This window comes from Carassius carassius, chromosome 6, assembly GCF_963082965.1.
Source record: "Carassius carassius chromosome 6, fCarCar2.1, whole genome shotgun sequence".
Taxonomy (NCBI): Eukaryota; Metazoa; Chordata; class Actinopteri; order Cypriniformes; family Cyprinidae; genus Carassius; species Carassius carassius.
In genome coordinates, this window is record NC_081760.1 from 38,917,892 (window position 1) to 38,942,300 (window position 24,409).

General features: G+C 37.3%; 2 protein-coding genes across 2 annotated transcripts; one reads left to right on the top strand and one right to left on the bottom strand.

Annotated features, from left to right (window-relative positions):
- Positions 1-8,270: 8,270 nt before the first annotated feature.
- Positions 8,271-15,248, bottom strand: LOC132141747 (B-cell receptor CD22-like; the record flags this gene model as incomplete). Its single annotated transcript, XM_059551410.1, has 10 exons — positions 14,745-15,248; positions 14,402-14,458; positions 13,746-14,090; positions 13,399-13,647; positions 9,411-9,662; positions 9,066-9,320; positions 8,734-8,976; positions 8,565-8,655; positions 8,406-8,454; positions 8,271-8,318 (listed from the first exon to the last, which is right to left on the bottom strand). Coding segments are annotated over exons 2-10 (1,587 nt in total), but the record flags the coding sequence as incomplete, so codon positions are not given.
- Positions 15,249-19,166: 3,918 nt separating this feature from the next.
- LOC132142064 (uncharacterized) lies at positions 19,167-24,338 on the top strand. Its single transcript, XM_059551697.1, has 7 exons — positions 19,167-19,293; positions 20,054-20,383; positions 20,505-20,546; positions 20,806-20,874; positions 23,601-23,717; positions 23,811-23,851; positions 23,952-24,338. The coding sequence occupies exons 1-7, from the start codon at positions 19,254-19,256 to the stop codon at positions 24,183-24,185; spliced, it is 873 nt and encodes a 290-aa protein (XP_059407680.1). The 5' UTR covers positions 19,167-19,253; the 3' UTR covers positions 24,186-24,338.
- Positions 24,339-24,409: the final 71 nt, after the last annotated feature.

Consider the following 24,409-nt stretch of genomic DNA (forward strand, 5'->3'; position numbering starts at 1 on the left):
CATTGACATAGTTGGTTTTGGCTTGTTTCTTGCTGTTGAAACTGTGTGTTATAAAACACTCTTATTGTGGAAGAGAGAGTTGAGATCAAGCGTACAGTACACATCTTGCTTGTAATGGTGACTAATTATAGCAAAACAAGATGTTAATGTATTGTTGCGACTGTGGATTTGTTTACATGGATAGAAACCTTGTAGAAAAAATTATTTTTAGAAAACCGATCACGGCTTTAAAGTTTTTGGATTTGCATCACATCAATGGTGACAATCAGAACAAAAAAGGCTATAAATAAGGAGTTTGTGCTATGAAGCTCTTTTGTTTGTCACCATTGTTGTGTTGTGATGCATATGCTAAATCTAGAAGTCTGTGAGTCTGAGTACTTGAGCCTTTTACTCAAATTATCTCAAACGCATTCATTTAGGCCATCTTCAAAATAAGTATTTTGCTCCTGTTGCCTGTTAAAAATATCAAACAAAACTTTTTTGTGATCTCAAATACGTATTATGTGATGACTTTCTCATCACCAACAAAGAATTTCCACTTTTCCAACCACAATTGTGACTTCAAATGAATCAAATATCAACATTTAAACCTCTGTTAATTATCAATAAGAGCTTCTATAGATGTCTGACAGAATAAAGTCACAGAACTTTGTAAGGAGGATCTGTGAACGTCTATATCGAACGTACAGAAGAAATAAAAAACATATAAAAAAAAGACATCATAAAAACATTCTGTCTTCTCAGTGGACATCTTTTCAACATCTGCAAAGACATAAAAAGACGAAACTTTGCCCAGTGGATTAGTTTGATGTTAAAATACACAATATAGTAATTTTCATGTAATATTTCCTTTAAATGAACTAAAGCAAACACTGACCACTATAATGGTGACACACAAATTGTGATTTTCTCGTTTGGTGATTCTGCTTGTTAACATCAGATGTCTTCAGTAATGGTCAATCATAACTCAATTAACTTCTTAATTATCTCATTAACTTCAACTCTGCTACAGTGTTACTTTTAACACTGCTTCAGAGTTTATATGTGTCCACACTCAGAGTGTTAAATTAACACTGGGGATTTTGCTGTGTAGGTCTTCTAATCGCTGTGCCAAGAGAAATCTGAATCACCCACCGAATCTTGCAGACTTTGTTGAACAATTTTGTCCTCTGGCTTTTATGGACTCTCTATGACTCTCTATATTTATGCCTCCATGTCCCCCCGATAGCCTCATAGACAGTAAAAGATTGCCTGCAAACTTCTCCTTCTGTCCATATGGTAATTTCTCTACTGTGCGACAGAGTTGCAGGTTATGATGCAATCGTTAGCCTATTTTTACAAAAACTTCATCTAGGGGCCCTAACGTAAATTACAAGGTAATGGGGCCTTTTATACATTTTCCATTATTGGACAAATTGAGTCTTTAAAAGCCTCAGATGTAAAGTTATTCGGTGTCAAAATGAATGGGAGTCAATTAAATGCTAACAGCAGGTGGGGGTCCGCTAATCAATCGCGGCGCACGGGGAAGCTTCAATAAAATATGAAACCCGGCCCCCTGCTTCAGATACATTCAAATAAAGACATCTGCGCCGCGTTTTGACTAGAAACGTGCTTCGCTCATGTTTATTTAATGACATCATTACCCTTTGAAGTTTAATCCAGCCACATCGCGACTCTTGTCTTTGCAAGACACAATGGCAAGCACAAGTTAAAGTTCTCTCCACTTGTGGATGTTCGACAAGCACACATTGAGACATTTTGATGAATAATGCCTTCATTCGCTAGTGACATAATCACTGCGTCCGAAATCGAATACTTCCCTACTATATAGTATGCGAAAAACAGTACGCGAGCAGAGTAGTATGTCCGAAATCATAGAATTCGAAAAACAGTAGGCGAAAAGTACCCGGATGACCTACTACTTCCGGCGAGATTCCGAAGTGCGCATACGATGGACACTTTACTATCCCATGATGCCACGGGGGAGGAGTTTTCGTCGTTATATTTGAAAATGGCGGAAATGGCGGAAAGCGGAGACACGGCTCTATTCAAGTGTAAGTACTTTATAAAACATTTTTTGTTTCTTTGTGGTTAAATTGTATTTGTTTAACATCATAAAAGTAAACGATTGCCTTGTTAAAAGTTAAAAAAATATAAATTGAGGGTGTTATTTTCCAGCCAATTCAGAAAAAATATAGTTTTATCATTATTATCACGGAATAGTCCGAGCAAATGTAAATCAGCTAGCTAACACTGATTTCTTTAAACAAAGACGTTCGTTGTTTAGCAGTTTAATGAGATGGTTACAAAACTACAGTAAACTAAAACGTTTTTATTTCTGTTGATATTGTGTTGATATTATGAAATATTTGTTGGTTACATAGCAAGCTGCTGTTAACAACTGTTAACAAGTTACCTCAGCTTTTCCATGAAACATTAATAGATTTACCATGGTTCATCACGTTAAATTCTGTTTGATTTTGCAGGGACTGATGAACACACCCGTGCTCTTATACAGTGGAGAGTGGCTAATGAAGCCCTCTTCACTGGAAAGAGAAACAATATAACAATATATATACAAAAATATAAAGTAAGATATTTTTTTTATTGTTAGTGTACCCTAAAATGAGAATTGTCATGATTGAATCATGCTCATGTTTGGCCCTGTAATGCGATCATTTAACAAATCATATGTTTTACAATGTAATTGACTGTCTTGATATTCTGTTTTCAAATATTTGTAGGATCTGAAATGTCCACAGACTGGGGTGAGCACTGAGGATGGAGGGGTTACAGCAGCATCCTGGAAATGGTATTCTGCCATGGATGAGGCAATAGGGGGCAGACCCTCCATCACACCACCCACCCTTATTGCCTCATCTGGCCCGGATGTTGCTGTTACCTCTCCATCCTCAGTGAGGTTAGAACGGGAAAGAGTAGGGAGGAAAAGGAAAGATTTTGAGGAGCTGATCCGAGAGATGGAGGAGAGGGAAGCTGAAAGAGAAAGAGATGCCATTGAAAGGGAGGAGAGGCGATGGAGAGAAATGGAGGAAAAGGAGGAAAGAAAAGAAAGAGAGCGAAGAGAGCATGAGAACAGACTAGAACAGGAGGCCAGAGAAAGAGAAGAAAGAAGAGACCGAGAAATGAGAGAGAGAGAAAGGGAGACAAAAGAGAGGGAGGAAAGATTTCTTCAGCTGTTAGAAATAATTGCAAAAAAATAAAGGAATCAAATGATACACTCTCTTTAATTTATTTGTTAGTAAGTTCACTGTGTCAGGCTGGTTTTGCAAGTTTTATTACAAAACACTTAATTCCCAGGGATTTGCAATAGCTAGATTGTCAGTTGTAAAGGGCTTAATATGTGGCATTGAGTAATTCATATTTTTTAAGTGTTTTGTATGTGTATTTTGTAGCAGATTCCAGATGGTTTTTGAAACAAGTGCCGCACTGTAGAGAAATGCCCACACACTCCAGACACCGGTAAACTGTATTTGTTTTATTTTTGTGTATTTAACTTTTAAATGGATACACAATACAAAGCTTAAAAACAAAATCACATAATTTTGGCAAAGTAGTATAATAGAGCTTAAAGCACCACCAAAAGGAAAAGTATTAAAAACATTTTTATTATAGTGTCATGATGAGGAAAGAAAATTAACTTCAGCAGCTTCAGTAAGGTAATTTTCACAGGTTTCTTAAAGATCTAAAGGAACTTTGATATTAGCAATTTCCTTTGTAGGGCATCGCTTTAAAATAATTCCAATGTATGTTCCTTTCAAAGCATGTGTACAAGATGAGGACTTTACACCTTGGGAAATTTTGGATTTGAATTTTGAAGTAAATAATTTGTAATTAAGCTCAAGTATGTGATATGTAGTTAGAATGTCAAAGATTTGGTATACAAATTTACACACAGCCTAAGGCAGTGTGCCAGTGGTTGGTGGGTGTCACCTCTAGGGACCACTGTAGCTCCGAGATCCCCTGTCGATTAGCCTGGGTCTGCAATATCCCCAGTTACCATGTGCAGCCGCGAGGAGGCCCGACAGGAGTCTTGGTGATGGAGAGGCTTTGTCCAGCGGCAGTGAGCTGTAAGACAGAGGGATGCACACAGATAGCCATGCACCTCTCTAACTACTACTACTGCACTGTACGCATCACAGCACCCTGTGGGCTGTGCCCACACACACACACCTAACTATTTACATAATAACTAACATAGACAAGCTGGAACACTGTCAATCTAAGAACAAGAACTGATTTTAACCTGTGTTAAGTGTCCTACAGGTAATCGTGCTCATGAAGAGCAGGCACACAGTTGCCAGGTGCAGACACCGCTGCAGCTAAATTGTCCCGCACGTGCTCTCCTGCGCTGGCTTCTGTGTTGCAGGGTTCAGGTGGGCCATCGTCATCCTCCGCAACTTCTGGATCAACTATGTCCCCATTAATAAGACAGAGGTTGTGGAGCACCGTGCAGCATGCAATGACATCTGGCACAAAAGCAGGACTGACTTCCAGTGCCCTGGAATGGAACGCCAGCGCGTTTTCAGCATCCCGAAGGCCTTCTCCACGATGTTCCGTGCACGAGAATGCTTCCTGTTGTAGCGAGCCTGTACAGCATTCTGTACAGGCTCTCTGTATGAGGTCATGAGGCAGATGGGCGCACTCAGGCAAGGATACCCACCATCTCCAAGGATGCATTTTCCTGCAGGTGGAAACAGGTGGCCAGTGTACACAGGGCTGTTCTTCAGCACCCTGGCATCGTGCACAGACCCAGGATACCCCACAAAAATGTCGAGGAACTTCCCCTGGTGGTCAGTGATGGCCTGCAGCTGTACAGAACTAAAGAGCTTTCGATTAAAGTAGCACTGCACGTCACTTGCTGGTGGTTTGATGCGGATGTGACAGCCATCTATAGAACCAGCTACTATTCTGAAAGCTGGAGACCCTGCCAGCTGGGCAAAACCAGCTCCCACCGCCTCCAGGTCATCCGCACTGGGGAAAGCGATGAGCTGTTGTTTAATTAACAAGATACTTGTTTCTTGTGTTGGCTTATTTATAAATATAGTATGTCCGTATTTATATGTATACGATCCATTTCTTATGCATGGTGTATTTGAAAATATGTTTGTGTTTATATATTATATATATTATAAATATAATGAAGACATCAGATGTAAAAGCCTCTAAGTGTCAATTGAAATTTTCTCCTGGAATTATAGGAGAAATTATTAAAATATTAAAAATCAAGTTTTAAATCAAGTTTTGGCAAAAATGTATAATTAAGTTGATCAAGCTTGTATATTTATGTTCAGTTATTTCACTAATGGTAATGAAAAAGAGCAATTGCCATTAAAATTAAATAAAAATGTATCTTTATTGATTCATTCATTGATGGTAATTTCACAAGCTGTACGTTTTATATATATATATATATATATATATATATATATATATATATATATATATATATATATATGTATATATATATATATATATATATATATATATATATGTGTGTATATATATACATGCATACATACATGTATACACGCATACAGTCACACTGCGTGTGCTATTTCCATCAATGAATGAATCAATAGAGATACACACATAAGTTACATATGTAACTTTATCTCTTTTGATTCATTCATGTTTATTCATCGATGGTAATAGCACAAGCAAATAAATTACTTTTTCCTTGCCAAAAATCAACATGTCATCGTTCACAGGTTTGTGTGTTTTTCTGAGGTAAAATGTATTAGCTAAATAAATGATGATACTTACGTTATTTGAGAAATTCCGTAAAAACCCTAGACGAAGGCGTGATCTGCGAGTAGCTGACCGACGCCTCCTCTGGATTGAGAGCTCGAACGATGTTAAAACGCCGATGAAGGCAGAAAGCAGAACTAAAAACATCGCTCGCAGTTTTTAGAATTTTAGAATACAACTTCGCTCGCAGTTGGTGCAGTCAGTGGAATGGGCTCTTTAAATTTTCGCTGTTATGATGTCACGTGACATGCTCTGGTGACAGCGTATGTCACGTGACATTTCCAATATGGCGCATGTAGTACGTCCGAACTCCATTCATACTACCCGTATTCATACTATATAGAACGTACTTTTTTAACGGTCGTGAAGTACGTTCTAATTTAAATGTAGTACCTACTCACATAGTACCCGATTTCGGACGCACCTAATGTTTCTCAAAGGTCCGGTAGAAAGTAATCAATTGTGTTCAAGCGTGTTAAAAATAAACAGTCAGAGTGTAATTAATAAACACGTGTTCACATTGAGATTTGTTTTAATAGATATCTACAGTATGTAGTCATCTGCATTTTGTATTTTCTATTTTGGGGAGAACACAGTCATCATTTTGATCAGTAGTGTGCGTTGAGACTCTATCAGTGGTCTCTGATTCATTGTGGGGTTGGGATTCTGGGTGGGTTTTTTCCTGTCCCATCCCCCTCTCCTACCCACCACTTACTGTCTATTCTTTATTTGTCAATAAACTTATATATATATATATATATATATATATATATATATATATATATATATATATATCAAATTGATGACATAATCTTATTTAAGACGCATTTCATCAGAAAGGTTTACATTCTTTAGGTTTAGTGTTTTTTTTTTTGTTTTTTTCCAGGAAGAAAGATTGGTCAGTATAAAAACTTTTATTGTTGTTGTACATCAATCTGACCAATCAGTAAATGACATATTTCTCCTTATGTAGTAGGACTTTATAGTTTCACTTGCTTTTGCACATATTAATATTGGAGAGAGGTTTAAATAAAAAAAAAATAATAATAATAAAACTAGGTTATAATATTGGCTGCCGTTTCTTCCTGGAAAAATTCTCTCAAGTAGACATATGTTGCATAACACTGGATGCCATCACTTTGACCACAGACAGAGAAGTTGTTTTACTCTCAACTTACTTGAGAGGTTTTGTTGTTGCAACACAGTATTTCTCAGCTGAAGTTACCACTAGATGGAGATGTGATGGAGAAAGTATGAGATCAAAGGGGAAGTTTATATTTCATTGCATTTGCTTACAAATGGTGCTAATGGAATTCAATTTTTGTTGTTGCTGTTGTTGTTGTTGTTGTTGTTGTTTTTTTCAGTGAATGCAAAAATCACTAAAATATAATTTTTAATACTTATGTCCCTTTAGGGGACTCCATAACTTAAACTTGAATGATTACAGATGCACACAGTTTCACTACAAATAATCATCATCGGCCACTTTGACGGACCAGTGATCAAACTATCTGTATCCACTGTTGTGAGCATTTTCCTGTCTATATATAAACAATTATGCAAACATAAATTATTTTGTTTTGAAATACCGCATATTAATTGAATATTAATAGTAACCCATCAATCACATATGCTACATTATTTTGTATTTAACGCCAGCCTAGAGCCCCTCACAAAACAATGACTCCTAGCAGGTATATAGTTCTGAGTTTAGCTCCTCAATGACCTGGAATTGAGTACCTAGACTTTAACAGAAGTAAATAAAGATTTAAAGAACTGAAATCATGAATATATGAAGCTTGAGTTCAGTGAAACTGATACATTCTATTTATTTGGTCACATAAACATTTGAATTCAAAGTTTGAATAATTTCATCGTTAAACACATTCGAACATCATGTCACAGCATCATGTTTTTTTCTTTCTTTTTATCTCATCTGTTCACCAGATTTAATTAATATGCCATGAATGTTGTTAAACTGCATGCTAAATTAAACTGCCAAACTTTCAAGGACATCAATTAATATTTGTTCATATTCAGCAAATATCTTTGGCTTTTGCTTTTCCCAGCAGCCGAGATGAACATGACATGTCTTCATGACAGTCTGTCATTCATCTGACAGGGCTGTAGATCACAGAGACCTCTTCCACAGTCTCCACATCCAATTGCCTGAAACAAAAGGAAATTACATGATGATAAAGTCATTCATCCTCCTTCTATGTCAGGTTTCTGATTTGGCATTAAGCAAAAAGTTCAAACTATAAGAACTATACATTTTCCTTTAATCATAATCATGACAGTGAGCAGATGATGACAGAAGATGTATTTTTGCACCTCAGGGCAGCAGCAGGCTGGTGGATCCTGAGGTTGTCGTACTGGTCTTCGCTCTCCTCTGCTCTCTTCATCGGTTTGTTCTTGTGATGCTGGACAGTTGCATACTGGATCTCCTCAGCATCTCTGTCTCCATCTCTTCTGGGTTTGCTGAATGAAACGCTGGCATACGGAGACACGTGAGCGTCCCTCTCAGTTACATTAGAGTACAGATCATCCTGAAATAAATGAAAATGAATTATTACACATATGGAACCTAACTAAAATGTACGCAACATATTTCCAGTCCTGTCTGGATGATTCACCTGTTTTACTGTGACATCTTCAGCTTTTGCACCTCTTCGTTTTCTCCTGCTTTTATAGACATTAAAGTTACAAGTTGAGTTTTAAAGATTTATTACTAATAATTATATGAGGCAATTCAACCTGCACCATAACCGAAAATGACTCTTAATAAAACTTACATCATGAACACGATGATTATGCTAATAATGAATAATCCTACACATGCCACTGTGATTCCCAACCAGACATGCCAACCCAGACCATGAGACACTGAAAGATTAAGAATGTGAGTTAAGATTGTCTCTCAAAGCTACAACTGTCTTGATCATTTATAAAATAAAGCTTCACCAGTGACAGTAACAGCGTCTGATCTCTGAGATCCATGTTGATTGTGAGCCTCACAGTAGAAGCGTCCACTCTGTAGTGCACTGAAACTCTGTCCAGATCCAACAGCTGAGCTTTGAGTCTCCTTAAACCAGCTGAAGTTCAGAGCAGGAGGGTTTGAATCACTGCTGCAGATCAGAGTCACTGAATCTCCCTCCACTATTACACCTGATCCATTTATAGACACTGACACATTCCTGGGAGGATCTAAAATACATAAAATATTAACATCACAACAAAAAAACAAAAAACTTTGAATTTGTATGGGAACAATGTGCAGATGATGATTGACTCACGCGTGACGTTTAGAGTCACACCAGCAGAGTATTTCTCTCCATGTTTATTTCTGGACTTGCACTTGTATTCTTCACTGTGATCAGAGCTGATGTTTGAGATGCTGTAGATTCTTCCAGATCCTACAAACATTCCTCCTTTAAACCAGTTGATTTCTGCAGGAGGGTTTGAATCACTGCTGCAGATCAGAGTCACTGAATCTCCCTCCACTATTACAAGAGATGGACTGATGGACACTGAGACGCTCCTGGGTGGGTCTAAAAACAAACAAATGAACAAACATGAAAATTCACAATAAATAAATAAATAAAAAATTGTAAACAATGTGCAGATGATCATTAACTCACACATTATGTTTAAAGTCACAGCATCAGAGTATTTCTCTGTATTTTCATATTTGGACTTGCACTTGTATTCTTCACTGTGATCAGAGCTGATCTTTGAGATGCTGTAGATTCTCTCAGATCCTACAAACATTCCTCCTTTAAACCAGTTGATTTCTGCAGGAGGGTTTGAATCACTTCTGCATTTCAGAGTCACTGAATCTCCCTCCACTATTTCAGATGGACTGATGGAGATCACAGGTTTCTCTGGAGGATCTACAGGAGAAATATTTGAATTTTAAACTCTAAATGAAATTAGTACTATCTGATGAAAAAAATAAATAAATAAAACAGCATGACTTCTTGTTTGAGCTGGTCATGTGCTGGTCCTAAGCAACTAACTCCTTCAGGACCAGCACATGACCAGCTCAAACCAGCAGCCATGCTTCAAAACATACTTAACCAGCATATGCTGTTTATATATATATGTGAGCTCCTTTTACATTATAATCCTCTACGTCCGCTACGTTCTCAAAACTCAGGCAATTTGATAATACCTAGAATATCAAAATCAACTGCAGGCGGCAAATCCTTTTCCTATTTGGCGCCCAAACTCTGGAATAACCTACCTAACATTGTTCGGGAGGCAGACACACTCTTGCAGTGTAAATCTAGATTAAAGACCCATCTCTTTAACCTGGCATACACATAACATACTAATATGCTTTTATTATCCAAATCCGTTAAAGGATTTTTAGGCTGCATTAATTAGGTAAACCGGAACCAGAAACACTTCCCATAACACCCTATATACTTGCTACATCATTAGAAGAATGGCATCTACGCTAATATTTGTCTGTTTCTCTCTTGTTCCAAGGTCACCGTAGCCACCAGATCCAGTCTGTGTCCAGATCAGAGGGTCACTGCAGTCACCCGGATCCAGTACGTATCCAGACCAGATGGTGGATCAGCACCTAGAAAGGACCTCTACATCCCTGAAAGACAGCGGAGACCAGGACAACTAGAGCCCCAGATACAGATCCCCTGTAAAGACCTTGTCTCAGAGGAGCACCAGGACAAGACCACAGGAAACAGATGATTCTTCTGCACAATCTGACTTTGCTGCAGTCTGGAATTGAACTACTGGTTTCGTCTGGTCAGAGGAGAACTGGCCCCCCAACTGAGCCTGGTTTCTCCCAAGGTTTTTTTCTCCATTCTGTCACCGATGGAGTTTCGGTTCCTTGCCGCTGTCGCCTCTGGCTTGCTTAGTTGGGGACACTTCATCTACAGCGATATCGTTGACTTGATTGCAAATAAATACACAGACACTATTTAACTGAACAGAGATGACATAACTGAATCAAAAGATTAACTGCCTTTAACTATCATTTTTGCATTATTGACACTGTTTTCCTAATGAATGTTGTTCAGTTGCTTTGACGCAATGTATTTTTATAAAGCGCTATATAAATAAAGGTGACATTGACAAAGGTGACATGTATTTTTTTTTTTTAATATACCAGTTCAAAATTGTTGCATAAAACTGATTGCTACACACACAAAGTAAAAATAAATAAATTATATATATATATATATATATATATATATATATATATATATATATATATATATTGTGACGAGCGTCCCGAGAACAGATCAGCGTTGCCCTGGAAACGGACACCTTGCACCTACAGTGCCTCATAACGCGCTGATCGGCCACACCTGAAGCTCGTTCGCCGTCGGCTAGATAAGCTGTGCTCGACACCACAACGGGGAGCCTGATATCTCCAATGTGGCTGAGATCTAACCTGTGTTTACTCCTCTCTCTGCAGACACCAGTGTGTGACCGATCAGCGCCCACGAGAAACTGCACAGACGAGCACCCAGCAGCGGGAGACTCGCACGGAGAGCACAAGAACACTCAGCACGCCCACTACTCACCTTGACGGCACTCTTATTAATAAATCCACCCTCCGGGGTATTTATTTTGAGCTCCCCTTGTCGTGTGTTCATTCCACCCCGTGACAATATATATATATATATATATATATATATATATATATATATATATATATATATATATATATATATATATATATATATATACACTCACCTAAAGGATTATTAAGAACACCTGTTCAATTTCTCATTAATAAAATTATCTAATAAACCAATCACATGAAAGTTGCTTCAATGCATTTAGGGGTGTGGTCCTTGTCAAGAAAATCTCCTAAACTCCAAACTGAATGTCAAAATGGGAAAGAAAGGTGATTTAATCTATTTTGAGCGTGGCATGGTTGTTGGTGCCAGACGGGCCGGTCTGAGTATTTCACAATCTGCTCTGTTACTGGGATTTTCATGCACAACCATTTCTAGGGTTTACAAAGAATGGTGTGAAAAGGGAAAAACATCCAGTATGCGGCAGTCCTGTGGGTGAAAATGCCTTGTTGATGCTAGAGGTCAGAGGAGAATGGCCCGACTGATTCAAGCTGATAGAAGAGCAACTTTGACTGAAATAACCACTCGTTACAACCGAGGTATGCAGCAAAGCATTTGTGAAGCCACAACACGCACAACCTTGAGGCGGATGGGCTACAACAGCAGAAGACCCCACCGGGGACCACTCATCTCCACTACAAATAGGAAAAAGAGCCTACAATTTGCACAAGCTCACCAAAATTGGACAGTTGATGGTCTGATGAGGCTCGATGTCTGTTGAAACATTCAGATGGTAGAGTCAGAATTTGGCGTAAACAGAATGAGAACATGGATCCATCATGCCTTGTTACCACTGTGCAGGCTGCTGCTGGTGGTGTAATGGTGTGGGGGATGTTTTCTTGGCACACTTTAGGCCCCTTAGTGCCAATTGGGCATCGTTTAAATGCCACGGCCTACCTGAGCATTGTTTCTGACCTTGTCCATCCCTTTATCACCACCATGTACCCATCCTCTGATGGCTACTTCCAGCAGGATAAGGCACCATGTCACAAAGCTCGAATCATTTCAGATTGGTTGCTTGAACATGACAATGAGTTCACTGTACTAAAATGGCCCCCACAGTCACCAGATCTCAACCCAATAGAGCATCTTTTATATATATAACTGGGAGTTTACCCATGTTCCCAGAGTCCTATATTACCCAGTTTAATGGTCTGCTAACTGCTAACACTAACCGGAGGTAAGATTTTTTCAAAACCCAGGGGCCTGTACCATGATGGTAGTTGAACAAATTCAGTTACAGGATTAGTTTTGAGTTGACAAAACCAAACCTCTCCAATCCGGCTTTGCTGGTACCATGATGCTGATCATCAACTTTCTTTGACAACTCAGGCTTTGATCCTGAGTTTGTGGAGCATGTGCACATGAATTTGTGACATCACTGGCGAACAGCCAATCACGAGCCTTGCAACACAAAGCAAGTATAATTTACAGAAATTAAGTCTGTAAAGCTGCTCTGCTGAGACCTTGAGAGATTTAATGTCTTCTTTTATTTCAGTTGATTTCATCTAAAGCTGTATCTGAAGTTATTTGTAGTTCTTGTGTTTCTCTTTTCTTCAGTGATTCTGTTTGTTAACAGTAGGTGTTCATCATTAATGCTCAATCAGATCTTAGTAAATCACTTAATTACGTCATTATTTTCAACACTGCTTCAATCTTACTTCAACACTCTGAGTAGAGTGTGATAAACACTGAGCAGAGTTAATTAAACACTGTGCTTTTTTGTTGTGATGAAATTTAACAGACCAACGGTAAATCTGACAGCTCCTTTGCATTGTTATGGGGTACATATTTTAAAGCAATCTTTCACACTAAAATCATGTTAACCTTTTTTCCCCCTTTTTTTCCCATCTTGTGCATATACTATTGAAATAATGAGTATTTTTAACGTTTACATATTGGCCCTGTTTACTTCAGTTGTGCTGTGTTTCTCACTTATAAACCTGATATATGCAGTTTTAAAGAAAAGGAGGGATTAGTGACTTTGAAGGAAACCTTTAAAGAAAATACTTACACATGACATTGAGCTGAGCATCAGGAGAGATGTAAGTGTGTCCATCTAGAGCACAGCTGTATCTGCCTGCATCCTCTCTTCTGACTGACTGCAGCAGGAGTTGATTGTTTCTGTCTCTTCTCTCAGTTAATGGCTGTGAGTTTCTGTACCAGATGAATGTTGCTCTGTCAGTCAGAGTGCAGCTGCTTTTACATGTCAGACTGACATTATGACCCTCCGTCACTCTCTCAGGAGCCTCCACCTGAAGATCTGAACACAACACACACATTATATCTAGTGCTGCTGTCATACGCTGATTATTATTCAACATAATGCACAGAAGAAGAGCTCAGCCTCATAAAAGTCACCTGTGACAGTAAGAGTCACTCCTGGATCACCAAGCCATTGATCTTCATTGGTTGTGAATCTGAAATAGTACATGTGTTGGTCCTTCTGTGACACATGACTCAGTCTGATGGTGCAGTTCTGCTGTTTGTCTCCCAGATACTGAAGCCTCTGACTGTATTCAGGATCCTTAGACAGATCTGGAAACTCATTATCAGCATTTTTTACATTTGTTTTGGTCCAGAACACTTTCTCAATCTTATATCCAGTAGGGTATGTATAAGTGCAGCTCATTATCACTGATGAGTTCTTTAGTGCACAGATGTGTGAAGGAATGTAACTCACACCCCAACCAGCACTAGAAACCCCTGAAACACATTAATGAAAACAAAACCAGGACCATAAAGGTTCATTAAAATTGTAATACAATACCGGTGTTCATGTAAACATGAAGCTATGTAAAATTTGCAGATGATGATGAAATGCAGGAAGCATAACACTGACCACTAACCATGAACAACATTCTGGACTAAATGCTAATTAAACATAAGATTATTTGATCAGTTCAAAGGGGTTTCAGAACTTTTCCTGTAGCTAGCAGGACTAACTGGACCAAACTTTTGTACCTTTACTTCTAATATTGAGTTTTAAGTCCAATGACATTTACAGAGAGACTGACCTGGGATCATAAACAGAATCAGCAGAGGAAGAGGAGGAGCTGACATCAGTGACATCTCTGCAGGAAACAATATAATATTCAACAGTGCAGCACATCATCTTTAGCTTCATTAACATAACAGACACATTAGAATATTGTATTATAAACACCGTAAAAATGATCAAAATCATTTAAATGATATTAACTCGTAAAATCTTCATTGTTACATTGTTGAAACCTAAGTTCACACGATCACTAGATGTTCAGAGATCATGAAAGAGAAGTCGCTTGTATTAAGTTTCTTGTGTGACTAGAGATGCATTAGTAAAACAAGTATTTATTACTGAATGAGCGTAACTCTTACCGTGTTGTAGTTTCAGCCACAATATTTCAGGAGAGTGAAACTACAAATGCAAGCTGAAAACGTTCTTCTGCTGTTTTACACAACTTTTTCCTTCCCCTTTTTAACCTTCTGAAGTCTATTTTTAACTGTCTGCCCCGTAACAAGACAGGAACAACCCAAACTAAACCACTTACAAAAGATTTACACGAATTAAACCACTTTCTAAATACACAATTAAAAATAACTCATTCGGGAAGACTGATTAAAAATGTCTGAATACATGACTGCAGCTTACAGACAATAATCAAATGACACTACGAAGCTTTCAGTGTAAAAGGGAAATTTGCTGTCACATGGTCAGATGTTGTTACTCAGTTTCCTGAACACTCTTCCACAGAACAGTATACTTCTTCATTTGAATAGACAGTAAGTGTTTGCACAATAACATCAAAATGCATGTTTAGACGCATATTCAGTTATACATTTCTTTGAGGCATATAATATATAATTGATTTGCCTTATAAAGTAATCAGATTACAATATATAAATAAATTAAACAAATAAATAAATACAAGAAAATGACAACTAAATTAATTAATTAATTAAACTAAAAACTGTGAATCAAAACTAAATAAGTAAAGTCAAAAATAAAAATAAATCAATAAATAAATGAAGTCACAAATATATTACTTAATAATATATATATATATATTAAAAATCAGATTAAAAACAATAAATAAATCAAATACAGATTAATTAAAAACAGTAAATTATAAATCAGTCTTCTAACTTTGAGGATGGCCAGACTTTTCCTCTGCTGCCCTGAAGAGGGAGCTGTTTTTCAGTTCAGACTGAGAATGTGGTTGTGTTCACCAGGGAAGTGTAACACACACACACACACACACACACACACACACACACAGAATATCTACCTAGTATTTAGTGTGAGAACGTAGTGTAAGTGGAGGTTGAAGCAGGCAGTCATGAGAACCTCCACATCCATCAGTTTCTCAGGTACGACATCCGTCACAATATATTCAGTGTGAGAATGGCACTTTGTAATCTTCACTGTGCTTGATGTCATCGATAAACACCACAATTCAGCAGACTAACAGCGAGTTGACATCTGTCAGCAGTAAATGGTGTTTCAGTGCTGTGACTGATGGAGAACTCGCTGGCTGTTAACATCTCTGGATCTGTGAGGAGCAAGTCTTCTGCAGCTATCCTGAAACCTAGCAGAACAACAGCAGCTACTTCTGCCAGATGAGCGACTCGTTTGCTCCAGGAGATCTTCAGTGTGTTCACACCACACAACCAGAGTCTGGGCGACCCCAGCACTCATGTTCTCACGGCAAACATCTCTAGACTGACTTCAGAAGACTCTGGAGGTACTGGTGTGGTGTAGATCTCACTCTTCTGCTGGATTTCACCTCAGAGATCTGGATAACAGTCACAGATGGGCAGATACTCAGCAGCTGAAGATGCACTGTGCACTACTCAGTATATATATACATACACATATACATACACACATACATAGAAGTTGATGTGACTTGTAATTTTACTGTCCTCAGAGATTAAGGCTTTGTTTTTGTTCATTGATTTACACTAAAGAACACTGATTTGGTCCATAAACACACAATTGTCTGTTCAATTTATTTGGAAATTGAACAATGAAAATAAAAACATTATTTAAATAGAGCAGCACTATCACATGGATCAAACATTTGATCATGAAATGATACTTTAAAAATAGCCATACATATCGTAAATGAATAGTAAATACATTTAAACAAACAAATAAACTAAAAATAGTAATCAAAAATAAATAATGCTAGTGAAATAAATCAAAGTAAAAAATTAATTAATTAGAATGAATTAGTTTACTCAGTCCTCCAGTGTGATGCCTATGCATAATAAAGATATTTTAAGCATTAATAAACATGAAGCTTTAGCAGTTTATGTGAGTGTCCATCTAGAGCTATTTAAGCCGCTCCTTTTTCATTGTGCTTGCGGTTTATAAGACTTAATGATACAATGAAAAAAATTTACTTTATAAACAGCAGGACTATTGGAAACCTTAATGATGACAAGAAAAGCACATCCGTGTCTGTTTCTCCTCCACCCGTGCTATGATTATAATCGAGATCACAGTCTGTTTGTGATCATGAACACTGGCGTATAACAGTGCTGGGGATTTCTGAAGTGCCACTGAGTCTCAGATGTGTTTCAGAGGGGATGTGATACAGCATGGTCTTCATCTTACGCCTCTCATGAGTCAGTGTGAGAGGTGAATTCACTCGCACACACACACACACACACATACACGGTGTAAATGAATGTCAGCCGAGGTTTCGTATATGAGGATGAACTACAGACCTTTCACTTTTGTTTTCTGTGCAGAACATCCACCAGAGCAAACCACAGACCAGAAGAGCCTGGCGGTGAAACACACACACACACACACACACACACACACAAAGCATGTGGTTTTGCTTTGTCACTGTTGGCTTTGCATGGACAGAGTCTTACCCGAGGTTCATGATGATGGTGTCTTAGCCCTGTGTTTCGTGTCTGTTTGTCCCTTTCCTCAAACACAAAGACCGCAGTAATTCAGGCGAGCAGATCTCTGTGGATCATCTCAAACACACCAACACCATCTGATTCATGTGAAACCACATGATCTACAGTCTAACATGTTTAAATGTCTGGCCCTATAAAGACATTTCACCACTCACGTCCTAATGAAGCCCATGATACTTCAATGGAAAAAGTGTGGGAGTAAAAAAGCTGATATAATGGCAAAATATAATATAATATAATTCTATGGAAGCAAAGTTTACTTTAAAAACACTACATTTCAGTATCATGTTAAAATGTAAACAAAAACAAACAAGACTAAACATCTATTCATGGGAAAATAGATAATGGATCATATGGCACTTTCAAGTCATTTTGGATAGATGTGAGTTGAATGCACGAAGGTGTTATTATGAGCGGGAAGCTCAAAATTGTCTTTAAGCCCTGAGTTTCCGAGTCAGTAAGAAAACATGTGGGAAGAATGAATGCAGCCAAAGACTAAAGCTATGCAGTTTGATGGTAAATTTGTGGAAAATTAATTAATAAAATGTTGTTGTTTTTTTCATGTAGCTACAATTAAAATTATAAGCCTATATTATTTGCATATAAAAAAATATATATTTATGTATAATTACCACAGAAAATATAATGATTCAGTTTACATCACCTTCATAAACTGAATAAAAACAGAAAAAAATAAAAAAACACAAGGATGCACACTCTGTATTCATCATTTTGTAGATGTAGAGTTACTTGTCAATATGAACTTCCCAAGAGGACTTGACTGCACCCATCATAATGACCCATTTTAGAAAAATGAGTCACTTAAATCTTTCAAATCTGAAATGCTTTCCTCGTCAGGTTCTCAGGATTATATCAAACCCAGTGGAGGTGAGTTCATCTACAGCATATCAGCATATCATTTCCTGATGAATCTGACTATTTGCATGTCCTTCATATAGGATGACCACCAGAGAATGCACCATGATCTTCCTGACATCCCCAAAGTCCCCAAAGTGAAAAAGAGGAACTTTTACAGACCCACAAACACAGAATCAGTTGACAGTTTCAACACAAACAGAAGATCAGATCTACACAGAACTGGACCGCAGTGGACAGAGTCATGTGTATTAGAGTCTCACAGCTGATTCCCTTCATGAGTCGATCGATCACATTATTGATCACGACTGACTGAACACTGAATCCTCACCAACAGCCAATCTTGATTCTCTAATCATCAAAACTTGAGTCAACATCCAAACTCTTTTGTGTTGCTTTTACAAAATCAGCTTAAGATGGTATTTAATTATTAAATGAATACAGAAATCGTTCTCATTTTTTCTCACATAGTTTTATTAAGCAACTGTCCAATTAATTATTGTAATGTTATCATTTGTACTATCATCTTTGTCTGCTCTGCGTTTTGCATCTGCATTGGCATCTCTTTCTTGCTCTCCAGTAAAAATATTGAATTGTCCTTAAACTTTCTCTGAAACAAGTTTTATTAGCTTTTGCAGCTTTACTTCACTTTAAGAAATATAAAAAGAAAATTCAATATTGATTAGCTATAAATGCTGATTATGCCTAGCTTTATTAATTTGGGGTTCCCTACTAGTCACAATCAGCTGAATGAATCAACGTTCTGCACATTTATTTTAAACAGATAAACCCTTTAATAGTCAAAACTTACAATACAGAAACAACTATAATATATATAAAAAAAACTACTACAAGTACTACTGCATTTTGAGTCATTTTAATAGTTCACATTGACAGGGAAGTTGGTCATATGGAGAAAGTTGCATCTGAACTGCCCACTGTGTACAACCACAGTCTTAAGTTTGGGTTGAGGATTCGTCCAAAATAGAGATGAGGAAGTGAGAGAGAGACTGCCAGAAAGCCAAGGTTTTATTCTCTGCACTCATCAGAATCAATTAAAATCCATTCGGCATGTGGAAAACAGGATTCGTTTGTTTCTGCATCTTCACAGGTAAGTGGTATCGATCACTTTACATCAAAACAACAGCATCTGGATTTTATAACTGTCCGCATCAGTGTTGGGAAAACTACTTCAAAACTCTAGCTTGCCAAACTTAGTCTAGTTCTCGTTCAAGTACAGTCGGGCTAAAAATACAAAGCTACAAAAGACCTCATCTACTAATAAACCTCATTACTTTTATTGAAACGTATAGAACATAAAATGAGGATCTTGTTTAGGGTGATAGCATTTAACACCATTTGAACAGATCAATTTACTCCGAATACCACCATTAAAAATAGCTTAATCATATTATTTTATCATTCAATTATTATTGTTTCATCTGTAAACTTGAAATTATAAGAATATAAATAAATAAATAAATATGTATAGTGCTTCAAAAAATATATAAAATATTTTTGTTTGGATTGGTTGAACAGTATAATCTAATTAGATTCATTAAAAAAGAATCAAACTGCTTCAGATGACTCGAAAAAAACAACATCAAGTTTAAAATCCAGTTATTTTCACAACTGTATAAAGTGGAAGAACAAAAACTTTATATTTAGCCTAGCGACTCATTGAAAGAAGTGGATTATTGCCTTTAAAATCACATTAGTCACATGTAGTTAGGCGAATTGTGTTGTTAATTGTTAGTTGTTGGAAATAAGTAACATTGACTGCTGCTTATGTGCTTTATATTCGTGTATTACGTAAATCACGATTGAAAATCTTTAAAATACTTTAAAATGTAATTTAATTTCCTTTCCAGCCTGTTTACTGGATGTTTACTATGCTAAGATCAGATATGAGGGGAGCCACGTAATGTTTTACACCATTTACACACCGGACTACAAGACAAACACCAAGTACTTTGGCAAACATGATGCTTTCTTCTTTGAGAAACTGGTTGAGACGTCTCATCCCAACAGGTGGGTGAAACAGGGGCGATTCGCTCTATTCGACAACACGTCTGCTTGCCTCCTTACTGCAGCCATCTTGAATCTGGTCCTGGACGATTCTGGCTACTACTCGTTCGGTGTGGATATTAAACTGATGCCTGATCCTACAGGGGAAGAAATACAACTGACTGTCATTAGAGGTGAGATTCATTTAGAAGTTTTATATTTAATAGGCTCTATGTTTTTCCACACGCACACATGACTGAATGCAGAAGTGAATGTGGCTGAAGGATAGTTTCACGTTCCTTCTTCTCTGCACAGGTGAAGCACAGAGACCCACAACACCAGCACCAACACCGACAGGTACCGCAGAAATGCAGGAGCGATCATACAAAAGTCATATACAATATACTCAATATGTTATTATTGCATAATGTTTATATGCATGCTTATATCTGGCACTATTTGCACCAAGTAGTGTAAATAGCATCTAACTACTATTATTGCAAAGAAAATACTCCTAGTTTTACAAAGTGTAAATAGCATCTATCACTAAGAACATGCGAGTGCAAATAAAGCTGCTGCCTATTATAATGATCTTTGTTCTTCTGTTGTGTTGTAGTGATCGTCTCCAGCACGAGCAGTCCTGTGAATATCACAGCACAGAACTGGGCCGGAACTAGAGATCAGGGTGAACTGTCTGTCCTCTGTACAGTCTTTCACTGATTCATTACTCCTGCTTATTATTTGTTCAATCCACCATTTGTTTATTCCATCTACACTCTCAGAAAATAAAGTTCATAATTGTACCTTTAGGGGTACAATAGCTTGTCACTGGGGCTGTACCCTCAAGGCATAGGGAACAAATTTGTACCCTTGTGATTTGTACCTTAAGAGACCAATTTTGTACAGAAGTCGGAAGTCCAGGGGCCAAAGAGTAAAAGTCCAGCAGCTGATTTCACCAGAGGAACCAAGTCATTCCTTAAATCCCAAGTCCTCAAAGAGTTAAAGTAAATGAGCTAATTAAGGGACTAACTAAATGATGATTGTGCATTAGTGATTAACACCTGCTGTTATTGAGAATTACAGAGGATCAGATGTTGATGTTTTATTGGTTAAAATGATGCCACCATCATGGAGATCAGTGTTTGGTTCAGTTGTGTTCTTGACCCTTGACTTGTTGCGTTAGATCTCTCTCTATAGCTCTGCATGTGGTGTTGTGGAGAAGACAGAACTGTGACATAGGAAGAACATATAGTCACAATGAGCTGGTTTAACTATATCTTAAATTACTTTTTTTCATTTCACATTTTTAGGTTTTGAATAACTCCAGTGAAACTACAGCATGCTCAAAAAGAAAGCATTGCTCTAATATTTACAGGGTATGAATTTTACATTTGTGTAACACATATAGAAGCTTGAACTCTAGAGCTTTTTAGAAACAAACACATATATCAAGAACCAGCATATGAATCTCTACAATGGTGACAATCAACAAAATGCTTCATGTTACAATACATTAATTACTCCCATAATACACAGCAGTGTGAATAATAATTTTCACCACTGTTGAGGATCACATGATAAATGTTCATGGCTAAATGCCTAATTCCTAAACATGTTTTTTGTTTTCCTTAATATTGAAGCATTATATGGTGGCATTTGCATAATGAGATTTCTCTCTTTTTTGTTAAAGTGACGTACAGTTGAGTATGGTGACCTGTACTCAGAATTCGTACTCTGCATTTAACCCATACAAAGTGCACGCACAGTGCAGTGAATACACGGCAGTCCTCTCTAACAACTAATCCACAAAATCTTCTCTTTAAATGTATAATCAAGAAATTTAATCAAGATCATACAATCTTCAAAAACACAAGTTACCTGCTGGATCAAGAGTTTTATCAGCATTGTACGAATGCTTGCTGCAAAACAATAATGCAATCATATAAAAGCATATTTATAAAAACTGATTAAAGGCTCAAGGGCTCAACTGAAGCAAATACTCACCACAATTATGGTGGCACAGTTTTTTTTCTTCCAGTTGATTTCATCCAAGGCTGTGGTTAAAGTCAGTTGTAGTTCTTGTGTTTCTCTTTTCTTCAGTGATGTTGATTGTTAACAGCAAGTGTTTATCACCAATGCACAATCTTCATTTAATTAGTCACTTAATTATCTCATTAACTTTTACTCTTTGCGGACTTGGGATTTGACTCGAGACTAGTTTGTGACTTGAAAGGAATGAGTTGGTTCCTCCTCTGGTGAAATCAGCTGCTGACTTTTACTCTTTGGACTTTTACTCTATATATATATATATATATATATATGTGTGTACAGACCAAAAGTTTGGACACACCTTCTCATTCAAAGAGTTTTCTTTATTTTCATGACAATGAAAATTGTAGATTCACACTGAAGGCATCAAAACTATGAATTAACACATGTGGAATTATATATGGAATTATATACATAACAAAAAAGTGTGAAACAACTGAAAATATGTCATATTATAGGTTCTTCAGAGTAGCCACCTTTTGCTTTGATTACTGCTTTGCACACTCTTGGCATTCTCTTGATGAGCTTCAAGAGGTAGTCATCTGAAATGGTCTTCCAACAGTCTTGAAGGAGTTCCCCGAGAGATGCTTAGCACTTGTTGGCCCTTTTGCCTTCTGTCTGCGGTCCAGCTCACCCCTAAACCATCTCAATTGAGTTCAGGTCCGGTGACTGTGGAGGCCAGGTCATCTGGCGCAGCACCCCATCACTCTCCTTCTTGGTCAAATAGCCCTTGATGCCTTCAGTGTGACTCTACAATTTCCATAGTCATGAAAATAAAGAAAACTCTTTGAATGAGAAGGTGTCTCCAAACTTTTAGTCTGTACTGTATGTATATATATATATATATATATATATATATATATATATATATATATATATATATATATATATATATATATATATATATATATATATCGCATACCATCTTATTCTATAATTAGTTAATTCATACTGTATATGGTTCATTCTTTGTGTCATTTGTTCATTCTGTCATTCATTTGCTCGTTGCACTATTCATCTGTTGGTTCATTCATTCATTATTTAGTTCATACTGTTTATTGTACACATATTCAATGGAATGAATGAAAATGGAGTGATCAAAAGAGAGAGTGTCTCTTGTTCATTCATTCATTCTTTTGTTTGTTCTGTCATTCTTTAATTTCTTTCGATTGTTTGAACGTATTGCTATGTTGTTTCATATTGTCTTATATCGTTCCTGTTAACTTCTTACACAACTGGACTGTCGCTGTTCTCAGATCTTGCTATTTGTCTCACAATTTCTCTTCTGCTCTTTGTTTCTGCCGCTAACATAAACTAAAGTATGTTTTATCAGGTGTGTCAGATTGTTTTCCTTTTCCACAGAATCTTATGTCAGGTTCGTGACAGTCTTGAGTTTGGTGTGTGTTTGCACACTTCTGGTTGTGTGTCCATTCGGTCTGTTTAAAGTTTTAAAATGGGCCACTGCCTCCAAGCTGTCGGGTGAGACGACTGCATGAGACTTCCTCTTTTCTACGCAATCATAGATTTAACTTTTATCATGCGTCAATTAATACATGCATTACCCTTCTCCAGTGTCCGTGTCTTATCACCGGAAGACAACAGCTCAAGTTGTTGTAAGTCTGTAATCAGTGTTATCGAGTTCACAACCACATTATAGTGATGCTGATAATGGTAACTAATGTCCTCACTGATATGAAAGCTTCCTCTTTACAGGATGAATATGTGAAAATGAACTCGGTCGTCTTCACAAACCCGCCCACGGCTCGAAGTGATAAAGGTTTGGTTATCCCAGACCTTCACAGGCCTGCAAACACAGAGCCGGTTTCCAGCACAGATGCCTGCTACATGGATGTTGTGCAACCAGATTTGGACCAGATCTACACAGAAATGAACCCGGATGTTGTTCAAGAGTCAATTTATCAGAGTATTGATCAGACTACTGACTGACCTAATCAACAGCCTGACAAAATCACAGTTTCTTTTTCCTGCAACAGTTACAATATGGTTTCTATCGTAAACTTTCGTTTAAAAAAATCCTTTAACATTAACATTTACTAATTAATTCCTAAAATTAAATTCTATATCTGCTGGATTCACAACTAATGGTAACAAAGAACACACATGTATTGCGTATTGTTAGTTAATGCATTAAGTAAATTCTCATCAGTTTA

What these genes read in the sequence shown, in the direction of transcription:
- LOC132142064 (XM_059551697.1), top strand. Translation starts at nt 19,254, where the DNA reads ATGTGGAAAACAGGATTCGTTTGTTTCTGCATCTTCACAG. An exon ending in ACCAGCACCAACACCGACAG is followed by an intron (nt 20,547 to 20,805) that starts GTACCGCAGAAA and finishes GTTGTGTTGTAG; the next exon opens with TGATCGTCTCCAGCACGAGC. An exon ending in CACTGCCTCCAAGCTGTCGG is followed by an intron (nt 23,718 to 23,810) that starts GTGAGACGACTG and finishes ACCCTTCTCCAG; the next exon opens with TGTCCGTGTCTTATCACCGG.